General features: G+C 40.7%; 1 protein-coding gene across 1 annotated transcript; it reads left to right on the top strand.

Annotated features, from left to right (window-relative positions):
• The first annotated feature begins 392 nt into the window (after positions 1 to 392).
• Positions 393 to 27732, top strand: degs1 (delta(4)-desaturase, sphingolipid 1). Its single transcript, XM_084321341.1, has 3 exons — positions 393 to 630; positions 20601 to 21343; positions 25631 to 27732. Exons 1-3 carry the CDS (start codon positions 549 to 551, stop codon positions 25775 to 25777), a joined length of 972 nt encoding a protein of 323 aa, XP_084177467.1. The 5' UTR covers positions 393 to 548; the 3' UTR covers positions 25778 to 27732.
• The last annotated feature ends 116 nt before the right edge of the window (positions 27733 to 27848 follow it).

The following is a 27848-nucleotide window of genomic DNA, read 5'->3' as shown; positions in this document are numbered from 1 at the left end:
TCCCCTTAACAATGTATTGAGCTGTACTGTACTGTACCCATTCTGCACTCTGTTAATTAAAATGTTCAATCAATCAATCAATCAATCAATCAATCAATCAATCAATCAATCAAAGGAAATGCAATTGTGTATTATTTGTTACTCTATCACTTAATTTCCTGTTGGCAAGCATTTTCCTCTTGCCACATATAATTATAATAGTATGAAGGTTCGACATAGCTAGTATTAAAAGTGTAACCAGTGTTATTATTTTTAATAGCCTAATATGGTTATCCCTTTCTTTATTTGAAAGAGGAGGAGTTTGCTACACAAGGTAGGCGTGGTCAGAGCCGTGAAGGGCGTGGTGAGCTTCCCAGCAGCATCTGACGTCATCAAAGAATTGTCCAGAAACGAGTTGACAGGACGTGTCTCTGTCGGTTTGAGGCCGTTAGTTAACACACTGTGTAGGGGGAGTCGGGTTTTCAGTTTGCTAGCTATTATAAGGTGAAATTGTAGCTAATTGAGAGACTCGTATAAACAGTCTCTAGTAAGGTTTGAACTTTCAAGAGATGGGGAACCGAGTCGCCCGAGAGGACTTCGAATGGGTCTACACAGACCAGCCGCACGCCGACAGGAGGAAAGAGATTTTGGGTGAGCTAACCCATCATACAGCGACCCCCCCTCCCCGTTAGCTAATAGTTATACTTGCTCAACGCTAACGTTCGCTACTAAGCTGGTCGGTCAGTAAGATTTGGTGTTATGTGATGTGGTCGGTGGTAGGGTTACTTATAACTAGATCGCATCTGAACATTAGCGTCTACGGATTAATTCAGTTCTTTCTCTTGTCGACTTTTTGGCTATAACTCATTTCAACGAGTTAGCTAACGGTACAGGCTCAGCAGAGGAAGAGTTCCCACAGAGTGTGTGAAGTCTTGCATTAGCCCGCTAGATACCTAGTGTAACTTTAGGGGGTCAATTGGTGCCACTGTACACTAAAGTCAACCCAGCCTAGCGAGTTACAGCCACGGGGTTATGATATTATCCATTATCTATCAAAGTTAACTTCATTACTAAAAAGCCCAGAGCTGCCACTACCTCCCAAGCACATACTACTGTTGACATGATTCTCTCACGTCCAAACCTGCAGTTATTATGGGACACATTGTCATGGGAGTGACGAACATTACTAGACAGATGGGTCTATTTTTGTTCTGGTCTCACTCTTTGATAAACTGAATTGAAGCTAGCTGAGAATCAAATAAAATGGTGACCTGAATGAAGACTCACCACATAAGCTTGGAAAGAGGTAGACTAGTCACATGACCCCAGGTCACTACCCACTTTCGAAACTACTCTCAAAGAGCACCTACGGGTTTCACCTACGCAATTCGAAACTGGCCCCTGTAAATGTCCTAACCCAACCCCCTCCAATGTACAGTAAATGTCCTAACCCAATAATACACACAACCCTCTTCTTGGGACCAAGTAAGGTTTCATCGATAATCCAATGTACAGTTACCACACCACAGTAAAATAGTTCTCCTTTAACTTAAGTGTTTTGTGCAACCGGCCTGGTGCTGAGCCTGTCAGTTGGTGTTCTGACTGTATGCAGGGTCCTTTCATGTGTGATAGGGATTGAGTGGGTTAACTCTTAACTGTGTGGTTGTTGTTCTCTTAATGCCTTTTTTCAGCATTAACATAACAGACACTTAAGTTAATTGGTCAACAGAAAGTCCTTCTATTGTGTGGGGACCAGGGCCACCATAAAGAACTCATTGACTGCAGGGCCTTCTCCTGGGCTGAATTATTCATAAGAGTGGCGACTTGCTCCATACAGAGTACAGCAGTATCGGGAGACAAGGCAATGATAATCTTGTATATTAGGGCTGTGGTGTCTTATGGGGGTTTCACTGTCACATGGGATACGATTTGAGCTGCACTCACACTAGATTCAGTGCACATCTGACTAGATATCAGATAGCAAAATGGGTGGGGTTTTCAGAAGAGTAGAACTATAGATAATAATCTACATTGTATGTTGTAGACATAACATTTACATTTGGTTTGACACGTGTTTGACTGTTTGTAGGAATCAGGAAATTGTGATGGTTCCTGTATCAACTTCCCTTTCTCAGTCTGGCTTTGCTTACTGGCATTTGTTTCTATTGGAGGTGCAGGGACTATCACTCTCACAGCATGCAGTGCATAAAGCTTTGCTCGGAGCAGTGAAAAGCCATTGTAGCGTGGTGAAAGCCATTTGAAATTATGGGTTTCAGAGTGCAGTGGTGCCGTTGCCATGTTGTATCTGGAAGAGCCATTTGTTTCCTAAAAGGTAGCCCACATTATGTGTGAAGACCGGCATTTCCTGAGCTTGTCACAGACGTGTAGCAGCGTTTCCGTTAGAACATATTCGTGCCGGTCTGGATGTCCTGCAAGATTTCTATCCCCGGACATATTCGAGAAATGCCGGTCAGCCTGGTTTTCCTTTTTACCGGCTGAATGCCACCATCGGCGCCAATGTTAACGTTAATATCGCCTAATCTATGTTTTAAATTATGGCTATGTGTCTAATCTGCCCATCGCATTATCAAAGACTATTTTCCAGTCGGTGCTGTCAAGGCTGTTTATCGCGTCGTTGCCGTTTCAGAGCAGTTAGAAAAGCCCCCGTTTTCAGATAAAAAACAGCTCTTTCTGGAGCATTCTATGAAAATAGTCTTTTAGTGGAATATTCCACAACGTTGATATTCGTCGGCCTTTTTATGAATCGTTTTCAAATAAACGCTAGATGATCAATATTATACGTGCACGCAAGCACATTACGGCCGCGCGCGGATAATCGCCCTGTTGATTTCCTCTCGGACTTTTAGTGAAACCGAAACAAGAAGACATTTCACAAAACAGCTTATAACTTCATCAAACTTACTCTGATTATCCTAACACTGATAACATAGAGTCCTTACCTGACATCAGATGGTATCCAACTGGTATATTCCAATTCCTGATCACCATTCGAAAAAATCGATACGTGTATGGATCCAACGCGATACTGTAGAACCTCATGATCAGCGGGGATCTGAGGTTCCAGAATGAACTGTGTCACTGGTAACCCTGGCTGGATCAGTGAACTGGAAAATGTGGATATAATGTCGCACCTCAGCCAGGAGAATTAAACTTTCCACTCGGGCCTGAACGCTCGACATTTCTGTTTCTGTTTTCTTTCACCACGGCATCAGCGGTCTCTGTGGTGGGCAGACAGACAGGCTCAAAAAAAGAAAGAAAAAAATATTCACATCCGAGCGGCGCCATCCGCAGCAACATGTAATGATTGTTTTGTTCATCGCATAGGCTATTTAATTTGAGCCTATTTTAATACAATTCAAATAATAAAATTGTGCTTAGAGAAATTATTTTCACCGGACATTATGACCGGAGATATTTAAATATTCGGACTTCAACATATTTTGCCGGTCAAAAACCGGTAATTACCGGCTAACGGAAACGCTGACGTGTAGGCCAAATAGACTAGGCACAAATAGCCGTACCTCTGTGTAAACTTTAACTTTGGTCCCAAACAGGTTAGTGTCTTACACAGCTATTATCAGCTACGACATATGATATGTGTTGTGTTGTGTAAGATTACAAATGGGGTTCAGGCCTTTTTCTTCTGAATGAGCCTCCCACATGACACCAAACACTATAGTGTACTTTGGATCACAGGAAAAGCTGTAGAGTAGGCTATAGGTGACTGTATTTGTTGTATTATAAGGTAGCCTGCATACTTGCATAGTGTCTGTGTGCTGACTGAGGCCTTTGCTGCAGCTGATAGCTGATCTGAATGTGATCACATGCTTTAGGCCTCTCCCACTATTACCAGCTCCCTTGAAGTAAGAGACTCAGAACATTGTAGCCTACATGCAGTGTGTTGCAGGTCCTTGCTGAGACTTGCCCTCATGTAGATTCCCCACAGTCTCTCGTTTCTCCACTGTAATGGCCCTAATCACTGAGGAGGCCATGTGTGTCAGATATTTTTGTTGTATACTATATATCAGACCAGACTGGCACATCTGGGTGCTTTGGCTCTTTTTGCGGTCACGCCTACTTTTGGGGAAAGCAGACACGCACACAAAAAAGTTGTTTTGTTAGTGCATCATGTTAGGTTAAGAAATTACTTTCCAACAGGACCAACACTGGCCTGGCATCATTGAGCGTTTGTACTATTGTGAAAAGTTAGGTTTGATCTGCATGTCTATTTCCCCAGCTGCAGGATATTTCCTAATTTCCCTACCTGGACATTTTAATATTACGCTTATACATTTTCCCAATTTTCCGCCATCAAATAACGGCACACTTCTTCAATCAATATCTGAAATTAAATAAATAAAAGACTAACCTCTGTACTGTCTTTTACTAGTATGCACATACTACTATCACTTACCCTTAGCTGTCAGAGTTGTACCCTTCCTGCTGACTTGTTGTACAGAACTTGTAAGTTGGATAAAAGTGTTGAATGACTAAATGTAAATAAATCTCCAAGTGACCTAAAATATAAAAGGTAATGACTATTTCTGGGCAACGATGGTCTTCAGTGTGATTTATATCTGTGTTTTGTCCTAAAGTTGTAGTTTATGAATAAATACCTTCTATTTTCAATTAGGGCCCAATTCTAGGTCCATTTTATATGAATGATATTGTGTCTTCGCTGAATGCTCGTCAAGCCCATCTGTACGCAGATAAAACTGTGTATTGCATAATTTTCATTGCTGACTCTGTACAGTTGGCCATTGAGAACTTACAACCTTCCTTTGTTGCCCTCCAGGAAGCTCTTACTTAAATTGGTTCTTAATGTTAGTAAAACTAAATTGATGCTCATGTTCATCTATCTATCGTAAAAAACACACCTGTTCACACTTGCCTTCACGCAACACGGCCCTGCTCCCAAGTAGCCCACCCCTTCCCCCCTGACTCTTTTCTTTTAAGCTACTGATCCTGTTGTTTTTGTTTTTGTTTATTTCTTTTTCTTTTTTGTTACTGTTTCGTCCAATTGGACAGCACCTTGCTTCCTTTTTACTTTATTTGTTTGATTCTTCCTGTTGTTACTATATATATCTTCATATTTGTACCCTTTCTTTTATAATAGCTTCTCTCTTTGTAAAGTGTCCTTGAGTCTGAGAAAGGCGCATCTCTCTCTAAATCCAATTTATTATTATTATCGTATGTGGTTCTAGCATTGAGACGGTCACTGACTATAAGTATAAATATCTTGGTGTGTGGCTCGATGAGAAATGTACATTTAAATTCTATGTGGACAACCTTGCCTCCAAGTTGCGACAGAAAATTGGCGTCCTGTACAGAAACAGAACCAGCTTTCCTTTGATTAGTAGGAAGAGACAAGAGAGTTGTCAAAGCAGTTTTCTTATCAGTCTTGGACTATGGTGATATAATTTATAGGCATGCTGCGGCCTCGACCCTTAAATTCTTGGACTCTGTATGTCACTCTGGCCACAGTGGCCAGTGGCCTCAGACTCATCATTAATGATAGATATGACACTCATCATGTGTCCTTTATGAGAAGGTTAGTTGGCCCTCTCTGACTGAGAGGTGCAACAAACACATGGCCTTTTGGAACCTATGGAACCCGTTCTACTGACTGGCAGGTCCTTAAAGGGGACATGCATTGCTATTCCTTGCACTATTTGGGCAACTTTACACAATTCCTGTGAGTCTATGGAAGACATCTGTAACGTTCGAGTTTTGCGCTCTGATTGGCCACGTGCGTTTCTGGTCATGTGACATGTGCGCTAATCGTGGGACGGCAAGTTCTGCGCCTATTTCCGGGTCTAACAGCCTGCAAACTACCTAATGCCTAGTTTATCACTGGTTAAGCTTAGGCGACTCTTTCACAGTTGGTTACGGTTAGAGTTTGGAATCAGGGCAGGCGTTCTATCGCCATGCTCTAAGACAAACTCTAACCTTAACCAACTTCGAAAGAGCGGTTAAGCTTAACCATCCAAAAACTTGGAAACGCGGAAACACGAATTTGTTGTGTAAAGTATTCAGGCCCCAGACACACGCAGTCAAGTTTGTGTGTAAATGCTCCGACGAGGGAGAGAGATGGCGCACAGCCGCACACACATATACACACACTTCTGCACGGTCCCGCCGGTCCCTCTCTCTCTCCCTCTCTATCTCTCTCTCTCGCTTGCTCGTTCTCTGCCTCTGTCAAAACCCGATTGAGGAAGTGTCGGGTTACACTATGCGCTACAACCATAGAGGGGGCGTTACTGCAAATCAGTACCTTATTCACGTCAGCAATACGTCAAATCAGAACAGCTTAGTTGAGTGAGGGAAGATCTTGTGAACTCGAGACTAGACTGATGAGTCAATATGATAATTAACGACACAGACCACATTGATATAATCCCCAATTGCTAGGATACAATGCTAAACACTGGAAAAGGCCATTTATAATGCATGGGACCTTTAAGGTCCCCAGAGTTTACTTGGAACAGGGTAAATCTGCATTTTGCTGTGATGCTCCTAGCTCATGGGATGAACTTAGTGATTCTCCCCTGTTGCACTTTGTCAATCAAGTTGTATATGGGCAATTCCAGCGTTATGGATGTTACAGAGAGAACATTTGAAACTTAACTTAACATTGACAAGGCATCGATTTGAATTGGAAGTATAATTTACACATTTTAGTTACACTTATTGAGATAAAGATGAGCCTGCAGTAAGAAATGTTTTGACCTTTTGGATTTTGATAGGTGACAAAATACAGTGTTATGGATGTTACGGAAATTGACAAGCTTTTCGGACTCACTGAACACATGATAAACTCTGTGAATATCTTTTTCAAAGAATAACATGTTTACTATCACTTTGTAGGGAAGGCTTTGAGGTACCCAAAAAACACATTCAGGAAAACCTGGCATTTCCTCAAGGAATGAATCACAAAAAAGTGCCGTTATGGATGTTACATTTTTGCATTATGGATGTTACACGTCTGAAATAGACAAAAAACACTATAAAAAATAGGGCTTTACCCACATGTGTTTGACTTCGGTGGAACATTTTGAGGGTCAAACCAGTCTGGATTCATGTTGTAGTCTGAAAAAATGCCAGGAAATGCTGAGAGAATTGTTGAATATATATATAGAACACAAATGTTCTACAATGTTCGATTATGACATCATACTGTGACATCACAAATGTTCTAGAATGTTTGATTATGACATCATACTGTGACATCACAAATGTTCTAGAATGTACTATTCAGGGCTCGAGACTAACGATGTCCCGTCGTCCCGGGGACGATCAAATATTCATTTGGGACGAACGGAAATCTTTTTTGGGACGCAAACGGGACGGAGAGGATTTTATTTTTTTCACAGGAAATGTCAATTAGCCGACTGTCAGTGCGTGCATATATATATATGAATTAAAACATACCTGGTGATCAACTACAGTTTGCTGTAAACATTATGATATGTGTGTAGTGTTCTGATAACGACGGCTGCAGCGGGAGCTGGCTCATGCTGGATTTGCGAATAGCATGCAGCTGCAGAGCCATTGGCAATTCAGCCGTTGGGTGGGGGGCGCTGTTGAGCGGGCCTGTGACCGGACCTGAAAGTGCCCCTGGCTCTGAGGCTCTGCAGCATACTATTGGGATTCGTTGGGAGCAGCACGGAGTCTCGACTCGGGACTTATTTTATTTTATTTTAGCAGCAGTTATCAATATCGACCAGGAGGACAGCGCGATCTAAGGGACATGTTTCATTACTAGTCAAGTGTCATTACTTTAGTTATCAAAGGTGGAATCTCTGGACGCAATGACATTATATAGTTTAAAGCTAAACTACGTTTTTCTTTCTTGTTAGAAGAGGGATAACTTATTCAGTTAGATTTGATTTGATCTTTATTTATCTCTAAAATTTTCAACCATAAACACACGCATTTGTAATAACAAAAAAAACTAAAACGAAATAAAATACAAATACATTTAAATATATTTTTCTATGGAAGGAATAATCAACATGGCTCCAATTGGTTGACTATACAGTGGTTCCCAAAGTCGGGGTCGCGACCCAAAGGTGGGCCGCGAGCAGCCACGGGTGGGCCGCGAGATGATCTAAAAAAAAATAAAAAAAAATAAAAAAATATATATATATATTTATTTTTATTTTTATTTTTTTTATTTTTTTATTTGAATTTTTTTTGTCAGGCCACTGAACTTAGAAGCAGGCCAGGACAGTGTTTCTAGTTGTATTCTAAAATTCTATTCTATTGTATTCTAAAATGTGACTATGGTTTTATATTAACTTAATAAATAAACAAAAACGAAAAATCTACTTATTTCAACGAACATTTCAAACTAAATAACAGATTATGCACATAAAACGCTGAAAACAACCGAAGCAACAATAGTATTTTAATGAGGCTATTATTATTATCATTATTATTTTGCAACAAGTTAGCCCTCTCATAAATAGCACATATAAATGAATAACTAACTTGAACTAACTTAATAGGATTGAAGTGATATTTGGCTTAAAAAATCGGTCGCCTGGCAAAAAAAAAAAAAAAAAAAACGCCAGACGATGTGCATTGGGCCGCGGCTCTCTGACGCCTTATTTTCTGGGCCCCGGCCTGAAAAGTTTGGGAACCCCTGGACTATAACAGCACCGTGACCAAATATCCCTATACTAGCACCTTGTTAAACACTTTTTTTTTTTTTATATATATATATATATATATATATATATATATATATATATATATATATATTTATTTATTTTTAATCATAATTATTCTTGTGAAATCTTTCCACCTGGGAGCCTTTTGACTAAATCAATTTATTCTCCCCTTCTCTGAATGGTGTTTCTTATGGCAATAACAACTATAGACAACGACAACCAAAGTAAAGAAACTACATTTGATTTTTGGGACGGTTACATTCACTTTGGGGTTAAAATTGTATTTCGGGACGGTTCTGGGACGGTGGTGAAAAAAGTTAGTCTGGAGCCCTGGTACTATTATGACATCATACTGTGACATCACAAATGTTCTATTATGACATCATACTGTGACATCACAAAAATCACAAACATTTATAATCTTTTCTTTTTTTGTGGTCTTAAATAGTTTCAAAATATCAGTCACTTCTGAAAATAAATTACAAAAAGTTTTTGGAAAATAGCTAATTAATATTTGATTAACATAAAAAAGTGTTTTCTATACAGAGAACAGTCATATTAATATCGGTTAAATCAGAAAATGAGTTTTGGAGCAATTCCATGAAAATGTCAACCTCACCATGAAAAAGAAAGTTATAAAAAATCAAGTCCAATTCACTCTGCCTGGACTGGTTCAGAGAAATGGTATCTCCCTCTGTTATCCATGTGAGGATTGAGGTGTTCACGAATCTGATCAAAACTGACCCAGGACTTGTCCTCTTTGGTTGGAAGTGCAGCGGTAAGCCACCATAAGGGACATGGACATGTGGCGTTTCTGAACCCTCTGCTTGACTCCTTCTCTTATGGTCACTGCATCCTTCATTCCTGGGGCCCGCCTTGAAATGTCATCCCTGGAATAATACTCATTTACTTTCTGTTTGGTTTCATTTGTGGTTTCTGTGTTTTTTTGGGTGGGTTTCTTGTCACGATACTCAGCAAAACAATAACAAATACACATGTAGGCTGAGCAGACGTGAGGGGGAGATGGCCAACAGCAGCCGATTAGCAGTAGGCTAACGTGGACACTGCTCTGCCTAGACCAACAATGTGTGAAAAAGTTGTGTCTGGAAATATGTTGGATTTTAATCAAACAAGAGTCATAAAATACTTCTAATTTAAATCAAACAAAGGGGTCATAATCGGACTTAACGACACACATTTTTGATAGTGTTTTTTTGTCTATTTCAGACGTGTAACATCCATAACGCAAAAATGTAACATCCATAACGGCACTTTTTTGTGATTCATTCCTTGAGAGGAAATGCCAGGTTTTCCTGAATGTGCTTTTTGGGTACCTCAAACCCTTCCCTACAAAGTGATAGTAAACATGTTATTCTTTGAAAAAGATATTCAGAGTTTTCATCATGTGTTCAGTGAGTCCGAAAAGCTTGTCAATTTCCGTAACATCCATAACGCTGTGTATTTTGTCACCTATCTCAAAATCCAAAAGGTCAAAACATTTCTTATTGCAGGCTCATCTTTATCTCAATAAGTGTAACTAAAATGTGTAAATTATACTTCAAACAAAGGGGTCATAATCGGACTTAACAACACACATTCGCAATGTAACATCCATAACGGTAACATCCATAACACTTGTAAAGAATACAAAAAATAAGACCAGAATGACTAATTGTTGCTAATATGTCATCTTTATAAAAGTTAGCTTTGCTTAGGAAGTTTGGTTGACATTGCATTCCAGATGCATGTTTTATGACAACTTTTCCTGGAAAACGTTATGGATGTTACATTCGCTGTCTCATAAAGAAAGGGGCATTATAACAGCATGCTTCACCTGCCAATGGAAAGACACAAAGTACATAATTGATTCACATATTGATACAACAGCCCTTCATGACCAAAGGTGAGGTTAGAAAAATATCTGTTGATTTTTTTTGCCATTCTGGCCATTCAGAAAGTCATACAATTAGGTTAATCGAAAAATAAATGTTTACTGTCTCCTCCTGTAGTGTGAAAAAACATGCATTCTCATAAATATTACGATCAAATCTATTTTGTACTTTAAAATATAGACCTTGATGATACATTTGAAATTGGTTTGGTTATGATCATGTTATTTAAAATTTCATGGTGAGGTTGACATTTGCATGGAATTTTTTAAATAATTGATTTGTTATCCATGATTTTATCTACCCTCATCTTGTTGTTATGATTTTATGCCTTATGCTTATTTCTGTACACTCCACTCAATGTGACTGTAAATGAGGGAAACCTCAGTTTCCTTTCAAGTTTAAAAAAAGGTTTGAAATTCCATGAGTTGTTGTCCCCCAAAGGGGTGTGGCATGGCCAAAATAGAGGCGCGTCGATCAAAATTCAGTGCAAGTGATGTATTGCCCCAGTGTTTCCCACAGGATTTTCAGAGACTATGGGGGGTGAACCTCCGACCCTCTAGGGGCGTCCGGGGGGCGTGAATATTAAAGGCAACCAACTTGTGTTCAGCTTTTCGTTCAGCGTTTCTCTGATTGGCCACACGGCCACGTGACCGCCCTAGCACACGCCCTTCGCGGCAGCCTTCGCGGCAAGAGAGACGCGGCAGACAGTGACCGCGGCCGCGCATGCGCATGAGGCTCCCCCAGGTGCTCTTGAGAGGTGCTCGAGAGGTCCTTGTGTTTGCGTAACCTAACTAACTAACTATTTCGCGATGGACCCTGCCGCCAACGTGCAAGCTTGCGTGCCAGCACAGAGCAATTCGCCCACGCCGCCGCACAGGCTTTGTACAACGCCGCCAAACGTGCAGCACAGAGGTACGCTACGCGCGGTTACATGTTTCATTGATTAACGCCATTACCTGCTGTGCTGTAGGCAAGCAGAGGTACGCGAACGTACAGTAGGTGTAGGTTACATGTTTCATTGATTAACGCCCATTACCTGCTGTGCTGTAGGCAAGCAAGTCTGTTGTAATTTATATTATGCAGAATTTGATTGGCGTTGCTGGGATCATTTGGTGGTCGAACCAGTTCAGACAGAGGTGTTTATTTATCTATTAATAAACATATCTACTAGAAACACTGGTGTTCTGTTGTGTGACTGTGCTAAACTCTTCCACCACATGACCGACAGTACACCTCCTATCTTAAAACAAAAGCCTATCTTACATTCCGATAAAACAAAGTGTATTTCATTTTCAAGGTCACGTGTGAGAAATACTCCTAATATTAGTATTCATAATGTACTTCGGGGTTCTAAAATTTAAATAGTTATATAAATATTTAGGGAGTTGGTTAAATAATAAGCTCTCTTTTTACACCCATGGGCCATGTGGAACACATCATAAGAAGACCATTGTACAATAATCCACAATTATGTCTGTATTTGATTATGGTGAAATTATGTACATGCATGCCTCTCCCTCTGAAAGCCCATCCATGCTGTGTATCATAGAGCACTGGGTTTTATCACTGGAGATACATTTCTCACTCACCATTGTATTTTGCGCCATCTGACAATATCATAATGATGTGTTTTCTATATTATATCCACAATCATTCATCTAAAAAATTGTATGGGCGTAAATACATGTTAAGATATTCAAAATCGTCACAGCAGTATAGTTTGTTTATACTTCAGAAGTGATGTACAGTGACGAGTGAATCTGGTAGTTGGTTTAATAACGTTACGCTTTCTAGTTCAGTCAGCAGCCTCGCGAAATAATATTATACATTATGCTCCGCGAAATAACATTGTTCATTTCATAATCAGTCAGCAGCCTGCGTCCTCCACTGCTGCCGCTAAATAACATTATACATTATGCTCCGCGAAATAACATTGTTGATTTCATAATCAGTCAGCAGCCTGCGTCCTCCACTGCTGCCGCTTGCTCCACTGATGGATTTCATTTGGGACGGCTGCCGCTTGCCTTCGCGGCAAAAGGGGGCGGGGGGTCGCGGCCAATCGGAGGAAAAGCTGAACACAAGTTGGTTGCCTTTAATATTCACGCGTCCAGGGGCATGCCCCCCCCCCCCGGAATGTCTTTTTATCGGTACATTTTAAAGTTAAATGCATCAATCTGGTGCACTTTGAGAGCAAAATAAAGAGGCTAGATCTATGATGAACTTTGTGCTCAAAACACAAAATCGACTAGACTAGTGCTTCCCAATCCTCTCCTCGAAGCACCCCAGCCATTCAATGTATTTGTTAAATTCCACCACCTGATTCAACTTAACTAGCCCTTTATTAGTTGAATCAGGTGTGCTGGTGGTGGAATTTAACAAATACATGGAACGGCTGGGGTGCCTCGAGGAGAGGATTGGGAACCACTGGACTAGAGCATACATTTGAGCTAGGGATGCACCGAAAGGGAAATTCTTGGCCGAAACCGATACCGAAAATAGGAAACAGTTGGCCGAAAGGCCAAAAATGATTAATATAAATATATATATATATAATGTATTTTTTATTTTTTATTTTTAGCTACCTGATTATGGCAAAATACATGATTATGGCAAAACTTAACTTAAATAATATTAATAATCACTATTATGGGCCCATAAAACATTTATTCAGCACTTTTGAATGCATACATTAATTCCAGACTGACTGCTGAAAGATTTAAACATTTTCTCTTTGCATACAACAAAATGTGCATTAAAGCCAAGTGCATTTTCTTTTCTCTGTAGGATAACTACAACAAAGTGCATTCAGAACAAAGCCAAAGGTGCTTTAAAACTGCATAACGATCTGCATAAAGACACACACACAGGACTGTTGTATTTACTACATCTCTCATGACTCTTAGCGTGGGGATGACGTAGTTTACGAGAGACGGCTCAAAGAGGAATGGAAGCATTAGCTAGCTTAACGCTAACGTTAGTTAAAACGGTTTTAACAGCGACGGGCATTATAGTAATGGCGAGGATATAAAGCATGTTAAAGACGCATTTATTGGACCCGTTGCTCGCGGAGTTTACATAGAAACAGTGCGACTCCCAAGAGGAGTTGGTTATCACAGGCTGCAGAACGCAGGAAGAGCTGCCAAGCTGCTCACGTTGCACGTTCTGATTACGTCATGACAACAACACTTTAGGTTGCGAACGTTACGTAACCCTGTTCTTTGACATTCAGTGATATATTTTCGGTGCTAAAACCCTTTCGACATCCCTATTGGCAAACGTTATATTTCAAAAAAAAATGTAAATTATTTAATTTTTTATAACTTGGCGGGCCGCCACAGTCTAGGTAATTAATGGGAAACCCTGATTGCCCGTCTCATGTATTTGTAATAACTTGCAATGGAGAACACGCGACTCACTCAATCTGTCTTTCCTGTCTGTATTGTGGCAGGCTGCAGGTTAATCTCATGTTTACGCATCACTGATAACAAACAAGTGCAGTTGATTTGGATTCCTATGAGTGAGCAAACGGCGACCTTTTGACCTGAGCTTCACGTGGCACCCATTAGACTCGTGATATGCCACTTGTAAAGTTGATAATATACAAAATGCTGCTACTGGAAATAGTTTTACAGCCCTTCCCTGTGTAATGGATTCAGGCCCAGTGAAAAGGGTCGGCTACGTTCGGCACACACGCATGTCTCACGGTGGCCAGGTCATTAATCAAGCCGCGCTGACTGAGCAGTGAGCAGGTAAACACAATTTCAGTTGTCTCTTATCAACAGCTTGCTGTTTGCACAGTAATCCCCCAGTAACAAATTAAATGTAGTCCCGTGAAAGTGAAAAGAATCCCCTTGGCCACGTCAATATTTCACTCCTAATGTGACTGAGGCCACATCCAGACGAATAGAAGACGGAACCGATCTTTTTCATTTTAATTTAGTTTTCATTTAAAAAAAGTTTTCCGTAAACACAAAATCGTCTGAAGAAATATGTGCGTCCAAACGAAAACACTGAAAATGCTGTAACGCTGCCACAAATGTACAAAATAAACGTCTTTCCGGTGTTTTAGACTTCGCTCTTTTATTTTGAAACCCCCCGACCGGAAGTATTATTGTTGTAATACCATAGTCTCCTCCAAACTCATAGCCAAGCTCAGGGACCTGGGCTTGAACTATGACCTCTGCCAGTGGGTCTTGGACTTCCTGACAGGCAGACCCCAGGTGGTGAGAGCAGGCAACTGCACCTCCTCATCCATCACTCTCAACATAGGGACCCCCCAGGGCTGTGTTCTGAGTCCCCTCCTCTACTCCCTGTACACACATGACTGTGTGGCACAGCGGAACAACAACACAATCATCAAATTTGCTGACGACATAGTAGTGGTGGGCCTGATCTCTGCAAACGACAAGAGGGCCTACCTGGAAGAGGTCAAGGTCCTAGCGGGATGATGTCAAGAGAACAGCCTCTCCCTGAACATCAGCAAAACAAAGGAGATGATTGTGGACTTTAGGAGGTCGGGGGTCAGGGACTACAGCCCCCTCAGCATCGACGGGGCACCGGTTGAGAGAGTGAACAGTTTTAAGTACCTCGGAGTCCACTCTACTTCCTCAGGCGCCTAAGGAAGTTCCAAGTCAGTCAGAAGATCCTTAAGAACTTCTACTCATGTACAATAGAGAGCATCCTGACTGGCAATATCACCTCCTGGTTTGGGAATAGCACCGCACAAGACCGTAGCAGACTACAGAGAGTGGCCCGTTCAGCCGAACGCACAATTGGAGGGTGGCTTCCCACTCTCCAGAACATTTACAACAAGCGGTGCATGGGTAAGGCTAAGAGAATTATCAAAGACTCCAGCCACCCAAACAACTGCCTCTTTGAACTGCTGCGGTCAGGCAAGCGATACCGGAGTCTCATGGCAAGCACAGAAAGACTCAGAAGAAGCTTCTATCCCCAGGCCATCAGGATGCTTAACGAACAATAACACTATGTAACAACCATCAAATGCACTCACAGCACACACATCCACACGCACACACTCACTTTAAACAAACAACTCACTGCAGCACCCACTTACACACTTTTGAACACCTAAACACACTTTATATTTATTGGTAAAGAATACAACCCAAGAATACAACCCATACCTCATTACACCTTACTGTAAATTGTACCTAAATTGTACCTCATCCCATTTCTGCTTTGCACTATATAGTATATTGTATATTAGTATATAGTATATTGTATGGTAACTCAGTTACTTCTACTCTGCATTGAACATTGTACATACTGAACACTTGTGCCTACGTACGTGACTTCTATTTTATACTTGCTATACTTATTTTATTTTATACTTATCTATTTTTGTCTAGCACAGTCTCTGGAGCGTAACAGAAAGAAGCATTTTGTATAAAAGTATTATGTACTGTGTATGAACGAATAATGGACTCTGTAAGCGCTCTGGGGTGTCACGAAGAGCGCTATATAAATCCAATCAATTATTATTATTACAAGTTCTGTATGACAACTAATAAAGAAACTTGAAACTTCATTGTAAACAATGATGCATGTAATTGTATTAACATTATTATGTTAATACATTCTGAATGGCATTAACGTTAGTTGGGTATGTTAGCTAGTATGATAGTCCAGACAAACAAAGCTATTTAGTTAGCTTGCTAGCTATCGTTGGTAATCAAAAGTTGTCTGTATTTAACGTTACCTCAGGATACCACTGTCATTTTATTTAGTTGGTTAGCTAATGTGAATAGCATCAACGCTAGCTGGCTGGCTACAACGAATTCTCACAAGCTGGCATCGTAAAATCTCAACACCAGCCATGGGAATACTGTTTACTAAATTATGGAGGCTTTTTTATCATCAAGGTAAGAGGATGTCATGATCAACTGAAGGCGTATGCTATGGAACAGTCTTATGTGCTTGGCTACTTAGCTAGCTTATTTGGGTTTTCAGAAAAGGCCCGCTATGTGACGCTAATCTCTAGCTAGTATCGTATCATGTATTTCATCACAGTAGCCTCCCGGTGTTTAATAAACACTTCTAGCCAGGACAGCATGATGTAGAAGGTAGGCTTGTTCTGACTTCCACCTGCAGCTCCACTTGTCTTGTTAAATGTCCTCTCAATTCGGACAAACTTGTCACGGTCACTGCAGCTATGTTGTATCATGTTTCTTTTTTGTTGGCTGGGTTTGTGCATGCGGATTAAGGGAGAGGTGGGCTATTGCGTCATCAGTTCAGGAAAGATGCGTACTGGCTTGTAAAGACGGGAACGCAAGGGTGGCGTTGATTGATTGCGTCTTCAGATTTGTTCACTCTGGGACCCGTTTTCAGAAAATGGCATATAGGCACCCAGATCGCGGTTCCGTCTGGACGAAACGTGCATACGATAAAAATACTTTGGAGGATACACCCAAAATCGTCACGTCTGGACTCTGGACAAGGCCTGAGTTTGTATGGGTTGTAAACCTGCTACTGGCAGGTTATGCTGCTGAATAGAATACCTGTTCTCTCATAGCCATCACACATTAATGGTCTCCCTACAAATTTGAGCACACAAAGCCCACATCATGCATTTGTTTGTATTCAAAATCGTATCGTCTCCTTCACAGTTTTATTTCCCTAAATACCAAGTCATGTCCCCTTTTGTGGTTTTGTACAGTTAGTGTTTTGTACAGTCATTAATGTAGTAAAATGGTGCACAGTCACACAATAGAATCAAGTGTGGGCATAATGTTCACCTTGACAAAGTGGTATGAACAGGTCCTTGAAGTGCTTAAAGTGCTTGATTTTTTACAAAAAAAATCGAGGCCTGGAATTCCTTAAACAACAATTTTTTTTAACAAGGTGCTTAAAAAGTCATTGAAATTCTAATCAACCATTTGCATTGAATGTTTTGTTCATCCATGATCAAATTGTTCTGAATCAAGAAATTGTTTTTTTTGTTCCGTTTTTAATTAAATCCGACGAGTCGCTGTCTCGCACGCTCCAACAGCTTTTCCTCGTTTCCTCGCGTGTGATGCTCTAGCTGGCAAGCAGGCCAAGAAAATGCTTAAAAAACTGGATTTGTATTCTTCGAGTGAGATCCTTGAAAATGAAATAGTGCATGGAAAAGTACTTAAAAGTCCTTGAATTTCATTTTGCAACGTCTGTGGGAACCCTGCATGAAATACTTGCCAGTAGTGTAATTGATGCCTAGTCAGTAGCTGACTTAAGCAAGACCTGTGGTGGAAGTTCTGGCCTCGTTCCAAGCGAGACTTCAGAGTGTTTTAATCCACACACCACATTGTGCAAACAATTTCTTTACTAGAATTACTCCTTATGCTCAATTATTTTATCAGACCGACACAATATCTTGGGACTAGCGAGCTAAATAGCACCAGTGTGTAGTAATATACTGGAAAATAGTTACAAGATATTACCATGGCCACTTTTGATGCATGTCCCTATGCCATAAATGTCATGTATGTTGTGTAGTGTCATAAATGTCACTATGAATTGAAAATGGGGGACCCTGATGTAAACAAGGCGAAAGTCTTTCTCTGGTCTGCATCCCCTTAACAATTGTGTGTATTGAGCCGTACTGTATTCTACCCATTCTGCAATCTGTTAAATAAAGTTTTCATTCATTCATTGATTTGTGTTCTTTAAATGGGATTCCTGCTCTCATCTCAAACATAAACAGCCATTTAATGGCAGCAATGGCTCTCTCTGGGTATACATGTGCTGCCATGGGATCGGACAGTTCCATGCTTGTTAGTACTGTGCTAGCCTAGAACTAAAACTAAAAGACTACAATGGAAATACTGGTATAGTAAGTGACCTCAAATGGTCCTGCATTTAAAAAAAAAATCTATATCAGATGTGATCAAAATCAAATGCGTTGTTGCATAGTTTGTGTTCTGTTGCTGACGTGGCGTCATACAGATACGATTTCAAAGCTATGTGATGATGTAGACAGATAGGCTTGCAGTTTGAAAGACAGGCATGGTGTTTATAGTCTGTCCTACTGTATATTAGTGACTGCATAGCTTCCCCTTGCTGATTTAGACTGATGACTTTTCACACAACTTCTTAGACATTGAGTGTGATATTTCTAATGTATTTATTTCACACACACTTCATACACGCGTTGACTCTAGCCCTTTAGGATAGTGGTTCTCAAGGTGGGGTCTGGGGAAACATGTAAACATCTAAAAGCAAAACTCAGACAGGGGACCGCCTGGGACAGAATCTTTTCAAATGGGGGTATGTGGTCTAATTTGTGTTGGTTTAGGGGTCCATGATGTGAAAAGGTTTGACAACTAACTTACATTGCTTTGGAAAACCTAGTTGATCTAGGGCAGGGTCAGTCTGAGAACCACAGCTTTAGGAAACCTAGTTGATCTAGGACTAGGTCAGTCTGAGAACCACAGCTTTAGGAAACCTAGTTGATCTAGGACTAGGTCAGTCTGAGAACCACAGCTTTAGGAAACCTAGTTGATCTAGGACTAGGTCAGTCTGAGAACCACAGCTTTAGGAAACCTAGTTGATCTAGGACTAGGTCAGTCTGAGAACCACAGCTTTAGGAAACCTAGTTGATCTAGGACTAGGTCAGTCTGAGAGTTTGTGGTATGACGGTAGGGCTGGAGTGGCGCTGCACGATTTTGGGAAATAATCTAATTGTGATTTTTCTGACAGATATTGCGATTGCGATTTAAATGTGCGATTATAATATATATATTTTTTAAGCAGCTCCACAGAGGTTTATTGTAAAATGTGGCTTGCATCTGGCCTACGCGGTGGGTCTTTTCAGGACACTGAGCCTGAACATTTTTCTTTTGACCTGGGAATCGATACCGGTACGCAACGGTACCTTTTTTTTCTGTACTTTACTCTCCCTCTCTGAAGTCTAAACTTCACAACACACAATCTAAAACCCCTTAACCGATCTTGTATCTCAATGGGACTTCCTGGTTAAATAAATAAAAAAAATTGCGATTTTATTTGTTTGCGATTTGATAATTGCATCATTCCAAATTTCGATTTAAAATCGATTAATCGTTCAGCCCTAGACTGGACTAATCGTTCACATTGGCTGGCTTCTGTTTTGTTTGCGAAAGGCAAATGGTTTGCATTGAGCATATTATTTGGAAGCTCTCGCTCTTCCATAAATCTTTGTTTACAGGATGTCACTTGTTCCATTTCTTTCAACTGTTAGATGAGTCGGATGGTTAGACTATTAATCCCTAAATGGAGCTGAATGGTACTTGTTTTGTGGGGCTCCAAATGCCCCCAAAAACGAATTTGGAAAACCTCAAAAGCAATGATTTAGCAGAAACTTAAGATAATCCATAGACCTCGCTGTGAGCAGTTTCATGTAGGAACTATTTTCTACCGAAGTCCACCTGCCATATATTATTATTATTATTATACTACAATATTACATTATTACAGTAGGCCTACACTACAGTACTACATTTGAGCATCTAACGTTACGGTGACCAATCGCAGCCACTCTTATTGTCTGGGACCAAATACGGCCACGCCCCATTCCCAGTAAAAAGTGGGAATCTCTAGAATGGGTTTCGGGCGACGCTGTAGACAACACTTTCTGTTGTCAGTAGATGGCAGCATTGGTTTAAAATTAAAAGGTGAAAATGTTGAAAACTACATGAATACATTTCCCAAGATCCTTAGCACAGGTCACTGGGATGTGTCTATTCTTCGCCGTGATCTGAACAGCGGTAAACTATTACTGCGACCTCGGTATAGCGACCGCGAATGGTAAACTAATTATCTTAACAATTGCGCTGGTAGCGTTACATATGTTGTCTAAAGGGGGACATATGGTACAATTCAAGATTTTTATGATAATCGGCATATAAAGGACAACATAAAGCATCGTTAATTTGTAAGAAACCTCAATGAAAACGGTAATATTCGCTATTGTTATGAAAATGTGCTAGAATCCTATAAAAATGTGGACGCATTTGGTCTACGTTCCGTTAACTTCAGTTTCTGATTTCTGTCCCTACAGCCAAGTACCCAGAGATAAAGACTCTGATGGGACCTGACCCAAGAATCAAATGGATTGTATGCATGATGGTGGCCATCCAGTTCTTAGCATTTTATCTGATCAAAGACCTGGACTGGAAGTGGGTCATGTTCTGGACTTATGCCTTTGGCAGCTGTATCAACCACTCAATGACACTTGCCATCCATGAGATCTCCCACAACACAGCCTTTGGAAATAACCGGGCCATGTGGAACCGCTATTTCGCCATGTTTGCCAACCTGCCCATCGGGCTACCCTACTCGGCCTCCTTCAAGCGGTACCACCTGGACCATCACCGCTACCTCGGAGGGGACGGCGTGGACGTGGACATCCCCACCGAATTCGAAGGCTGGTTTTTCTGCACGCGGTTCCGCAAGTTCATCTGGATCGTCCTCCAGCCCCTGTTTTACGCCGTCCGGCCTCTGTACATCAACCCCAAGCCCATCACCCAGCTGGAGCTCACCAACCTGGCCGTGCAGCTCACCTTCAACGTGGCCTTGTGCTGGCTGTGGGGGGCTAAGCCTGTGGTCTACATGCTGGCTGGTTCCCTGCTGGGGATGGGTCTGCATCCCATCTCCGGCCACTTCATCGCGGAACACTACATGTTCCTCAAGGGCCACGAGACCTACTCATACTACGGCTCCCTCAACCTGCTCACGTTCAACGTGGGCTACCACAACGAGCACCACGACTTCCCCAGCATCCCAGGCCGCAGGCTGCCTATGGTAAGTGTGTGTGGGTTATGGCTGTGGTTCTCAACCTCTGGGGGGTTGTGTGAGATTACTTTGGAAGGTTCAGAAAAGATATATAAAAAATTGTAGTATTTGGAATCTTTGGGGGGGGGGGGGGGGGTCACAAACTGAAAAGGTTGAGAACCACTAGTTTAAGGGAGCAGCTGGTTAGTGAGAAGGGACCCATAGTCCTGCTGTTCTTTTCTCTGCTAGAAGAACTATCTTAACATTACTTGTATATCATGCCCTCATGTGTGATGGGATCCCATTGGACTAAATGTGCAATTTATTTTTATACTGTAATTTTTAGCTATTATTTCTTTTTACTTAACACTTTGCAATAGTGCTCACCATTTATTTATTTATTCATTGGAACTTTTTCAATTTCAGCTCTGACCTTCATTGTTTGTTTGTTGTATTAGTTGTCCTTTTTATCGCTTTTTATTGTCCGTCAACTGCACTGAGCTACTGGATACCCGAATTTCCCCAAGGGGATGAATAAAGTATCTATGTTGAGACAAGTGGATTTTGAATTGGAGAAAAAAAAACGTTATTTTATTGATCACTGCACATTGTTTCTCACATAAGGCATTAGACTTTAAAATTATGTTAAGCAGTCGACAGAAAACTATCTAAAATGATACTTTTCTGTTGTAGCCATATGCGGGAAAACCCCCTGGTCAGTGTGAGTGAGTATATAAATATTTATAGGCTGCATGATAAATATTTATCTTTCTCTCATTTTCTTAGTCCCATTGTCTCAACATGCATACTAGATTCAGCCACGCACAGTTAACTTAAAATGACAATTTGCTGAATTGGAAACAACACGTTATTTTGGGAGTGTTAAAATGCATTTTTCTTTTAGAGTTCTTTCCTCCATTCACCCCTTTTATTGGCACCTAGTTCACATCCATTTATCACTGCCAACTTTTTTTCCCCCTCTTCCTCAAATAATGTTATCTACTCCGTGAGTTACATCATGCTGCACATAGGACATCTAGCCACAGCAAATTTACATCATGTCATTCATTTTTAAAACATGTTCATTCATTACACAGTAGAAATATAATGACGGAAATGTGGTATGAAGTCTTGGGGAATTTACTGGGAAAATAAGTGTGAACTTTGAACCATGAAATAAAGACGAGTAGGCCCACAAGTGGATATCATGAAATTATGATATTACACTAGCTCTATTGACTGCTTTCTACGCTTTCTGTTGATCCCTTCGAAACCGTGATGCAAACTTGCGATAATAAATTAGGATGAGTTTTGACTTAACCCTCAGAATCCGTGGTGGTTCGTTAGAGCTTTGTATAATATTATATCTAATGCATACAAAGCTTGTCAATAGAGCCCAGCTAACATAGTGTTATCAGATACAACACCCCCCTGTACAATATGTGCAGCACAACATGGCACACAGCCTAACCTTTTAAAAGTCGATTGATTGATTGATTGATTGATTGAAAAGTTTATTAACAGATTGCAGAATGGGTACAGTACAGCTCAATACATACAATTGTTAAGGGGATGCAGACCAGAGAAAGACTTTCGTCTTGTTTACATCAGGGGGGGACACTGTACACTGTACATTGGAATACTGACAAAGCCATACTTGGTCATTTACTGTACAACTGGGTTAAGACATTTGTAGGGGCCAGTTTCGAATTGCAGTCTCCCGTAGGTGTTCTTTGAGAGTGTTTTTGAAAGTGGGTAGTGATTCACATTCCTTTACAGCTTTGGGTAGGGCGTTCCACATTGATGTGGCATAATTGCGAAACGTGTTTAGTCCCTTGTTGAGCCGAATCTGGGTTTAACATGATTTGTGGAGCTCCCTCTGGTGTTGTGATCGTGGTATTCACTGACCTTTGGGAAGTATTTTGACATGTACATGGGTACCTTGGTCGCGTAGTGTATCTTGTAGACCAGGCCCATTGCAAGTTGCTGTACTCTGTCGTCTACTCTAAGCCATCCTAGGTTGTCAAAGTGGGCCGGGGTGAGGTGGGTTCTAGGAGTCAGGTTAAGCAGTAGTCTGACTAGCTTGTTTTGAGATGTTTGTAATTTGTTTTTTAGTGCCTTTGAGGTGCTTTGGTACCATGAGGTGCAAGCATAGTCGTAGTACCCTTGAATGAGTGCTCCTGCCAGTCTTCAGGGTATTCTTGTTTACCAGAGAGGAGATCCGGTACAAGAATCGAGTTCGTTGGTTGACTTTTTTTTATTACATTGGATGCCATTTTGTCACAGGAAAGATTAGCCTCTAGGATGGAACCTAGGTAGGTAATTTAATCTTTCCTTGTGACAATATTGTCACCCACTGTAACCGAGAAGCCGTCGGTCTTGCTGAGTTTGTTATTTGAACCGAAGAGTATGGACTCTGTTTTGCCCATGTGTAATGATAGTTTGTTGTCGGCGAGCCATATGCAGATTTTGCCTAGTTCCGAGCTAGGCTCGTAAAGATAAGAATACTCATGAAGCCAGCATCGGCATACTTCTACACAGACTAATAAAAACAGTGGTGAAACAGAACAGCTGTAAAATAATGTTGAGGTCAATTACGACTAACTCATCAAATCCATTTTCTGGAAGGGCAAAGTTGTCTGACAAGTCAGGGTATGATGCACTGGCAAGCCTCTGGGCATCTTTGACTCTATAAACAATAGACTGGTCAATTTATTTACTTTACTATTTCATCAGTAATAGTAGTTTTTGTTAGTCAGCAGCACTGAAGTGAGGAAGACTAACCAAATATTTTGTTTTTACGTGTAAATCATTGTTTCCAGTGCTGCGTTTTGTAAGATTTTGTTGACAAATCCATGGTGCTCCCTGTAAGGGAGGGAGTGCTCAACAAGTGTTGGAACTGGTTTGTGTCAGCAGTCAAGCTGTTAAATGTAAATTACTTGGCTGGGAGATAGATTATCATGGATTCATGCCAAGGTATGTGTTTTTACAATACCTTTGAATACCAGCACTGGGTAGTTTTGAGAAAACAAAAAATACCTCTATAATAACTAGTTACAAATGCTTGAATATTGTTTATAATCTCCATACAAATATCACCCTTTGAAACTAAGTGGGGATGCTTTTGTATGGTACAGATGGGAGGGTAGGAACACTGAAGCCAAACGGATCACTTTTAGTTTCGAACAATGCTTCACTTCTTTTCTTATAGTCAATACTAAGGCCCTCGGTCCTACCCATCTGTTTTGTGTGTGGCCATAGTGTCCTGATTCTTTTGTCCCAAATCCAACTGGCCCTCCAAATTTCAGATGCAGACTCGAAACTGAGGGGTAGAAGGGGGAATGTAACGTAAGGACTTAGTTTTTGTATATATGTATGTGGTACATAAATGTACGCATCAGCCTATTTTGGTTTTTGCAGAACTTGGTACTCCCCCCCCCCCCCCCCCCCCCCCCCCTTTTTTTCTTCTCACTTTTCACCAGACTCACACTGTTCCAAAAAAATATTAGAACTATTTCCACTGCTCCAAATCAAGATAAAATGAATGGTTTCAATTCATATATCCTTTGATGGCGGACATGATGGTTAAGTCAGTTTAACAATCGGATATGGCGAAACTGCTCAACCGGCTGAACGGAGCAGTACTGCTCCTCATTCCGAGTTTGTTTTCTCCACGTCTGGGGTTATAGAACGGCAGTCAGTGTGTCAAAATATAGGAAACCTGTCTGGTTACGGAGAACCGGTGGTGTTTCGTAACTAGGTGTTGCAGAGATATTAAGGGAAAACGCTGAATTGTGGCTTTTTCTCACCAGACGCACACAGTTCCACACACATTATATTTGTATAGCACATAGCAGTATTATAAATAATGTGTGATTGAAAATGTATGACACTTTCAAGTAGCACCATGACCATTGTATAACAAGAAAAGGACATACAAATTATCTAACACTTTATAATGTATACTGGAATTCTTTTTCAATAGTGAAATTATATTTTGGCCATATCACCCATCTCTGCCACCATGTTAATTAGCTGCAACCAGCAGCTCTATATGTCACGGTTAGTTTCGTCCACAAAAATGTCCCGACCCTCTAGCCACAGGTTTCGCCCCTAGGAGGCTGAGATTGAGATTGTGTTCATGCCAAATGGCTAAAAGGGGGTGTGGCAATGGGAGTGGCCTATCGCAAAAATTTTGCAGCTATCACAAATTTGCGTTTATTTGTCTGAACTCCTCTGATCAGGTCTAAGGAATGTTGGTCTAAAGACATTAACATGTTTTTGCTTTGTTTATTTCCCTCCCTTCTTACTACGCAGGTGAAGAAAATAGCAGCAGAGTACTATGATGACTTGCCACATTACACGTCATGGGTGACTGTTCTCTATGACTTCATAATGGATGACTCACTCAGCCCATACTCTCGCGTCAAGAGGAGGCTAACAGGTGATATAAAGCAGGAGTAGAGTTCTCCACCTCTTCCTCTTCTGTTCAGCTTTTCTGGAACAAAACTGCAGCAACCAACCAGGCACCAGCCCCAACTCACCATTTTATAAACTTTTAACAACTTTGCATATTAATACACACATCCCGACCCCCCCCCCCCCCCCCCAGAAAATTGTGTGGCAACTTATATATGAATGTATCCCAGTGTGTGGAAGTGTTTTACCCCAAATTGAGTGCATATTGTGTTTGAATGGTTTAAAAATTCTGTCCTTGAAATTAATCATTTACACTTAATACGTTTTATTTTTTTTAATCATTGTTATGAGGCATTGTTCTGAGGTGGATAGCGGATGTGTCTATCAACTACAACATTGATTGTACAACCTGAAAACATGCCTCCATAGCAAATCACCTTTTAGCTGTAGAACAATAACTCCAGGGTGTGTTGGAAATGCTATGTAAGATCTAAGCCCATCGCTTATCAGTACCCGAAAGCTATGTTCTGAATTTCATGCAAAGCTGAAATGTCTTATGTTGATTATATCTGTTCCTTGCACTTTGCGTTCTCTCAAGGATTTGTGTCTATTGTTTTAGCTCATTTTGATCAGAAGTGCCATTCATATAATGCTTGCCAACGCTTCAATTCAACAGTTTTATATTGTTAAAAAAGCACTGAGCTTGGACTTCTCGCTCTGATGCAATTTGGGTTGATGCGATCGAGAGAAAATAGTTAAGAGAAGATCAAATGTTATTCTCAGAAAATTCTTTGTTGACCAAATGAGGCCTTGAATGTGTAATGCAGGCAAACATGTATATATTTTGTTGAATGGAGATTGAAGTGTAATGTAGGCAATGTGTATATATTTTGTCAAATGGAGATGGAAGTTCAAGGACTTGATCGCTGTCCATGCAAGAAACTCTTGCAGCCTGGACTTCTGTATATGTAAAGAAAGCAAACGGCGGTCACCACCTAAACATGGAAAATACATTTCCAGATTAATTGAGTACATTGACCAGTAAGCAAGTAAACCAAAAGGCAGACTGAACTGAAACCAAAGTAAATTGAGTCGTGGTATTTTCTACATTCCTTGGTCTTCAAACGCTTACTGTCGTTACTTTCACTTGATTTGTACGTCAATTCCCAATTGTGTCCATAACATTTACAAACCCTGAGGTCACATAGAAAGTATCAACAGGGTCATGAGTCTTACACTGTCGGTCACGTTATGTCTGCGTGCAGGAGAGACCCTGTTGGTTTGACAATGTAAGTAGCTAGATTGAGCTGTAAAGCAGGAGCTGTGTGTTACATCAGTATTAAACTCATGATTGAGAGAATCTTCTGTGTCTTCTCAACATCCACCTTCTTGAGCTTGTCAGGCCAAGTTGAGAAATCAAAGAATAGTCTGTCTGGTTACACCACACCTATTCTGTATCGATGGCTGGTCCCCGGCTGTAATATGTAATGCATTCTGCTAGCTACACATCACAGCCGGGCAAAGTATCACAATGAGATTAGCTACGGCATGTAATTTAACTTTACTTAGACGCATTCTATATTACTTTGGGGAAACTTAATTGTCAAACACTCACCCCAAAGTTGTCGACATTTTACTTTCTGGATGCAGACATGTTCATTTGAACGCAACTTAAATAACGACAAGTTTATCTCACTGCCCGTTCATGATATGTAGCTGGAGTAGCTTTACATTATAGCCAGTGACCAGTATGGGAAGAGAAGAGTCCACAGTTCCATTCTCATGTAACATCATTTAATTTACTGCAACAAATGCAAATGTATTAAAAAAAATGAATTTTACATGTTTACTGTCATCTTTTAGGTGGTCAGAAGTTGCCATATTCCTTTGTGTGCCTTTTTCCCCCTACATATAAAAAGCAATGCTTATACCATTTAGCCTACATACTGTACTAATGTAACCATGAAGTACATCAATTAGGAATGTCATTGGAGAATAAATTACCAGGTTTCTGGTTTGATATTTACAGTGTGTGTGTCAAGGTTCATTGAAAGAGGAGCGTGGCTATATCAGGGTGTGGTGATCATTGGCAACATGACACCAAAGCTCTTCATAG

The sequence above is a fragment of the Notolepis coatsorum genome (genome assembly GCF_963971535.1).
Source record: "Notolepis coatsorum genome assembly, chromosome: 9".
Taxonomy (NCBI): domain Eukaryota; kingdom Metazoa; phylum Chordata; class Actinopteri; order Aulopiformes; family Paralepididae; genus Notolepis; species Notolepis coatsorum.
This window is presented reverse-complemented; position numbering and strand designations above follow the sequence as displayed.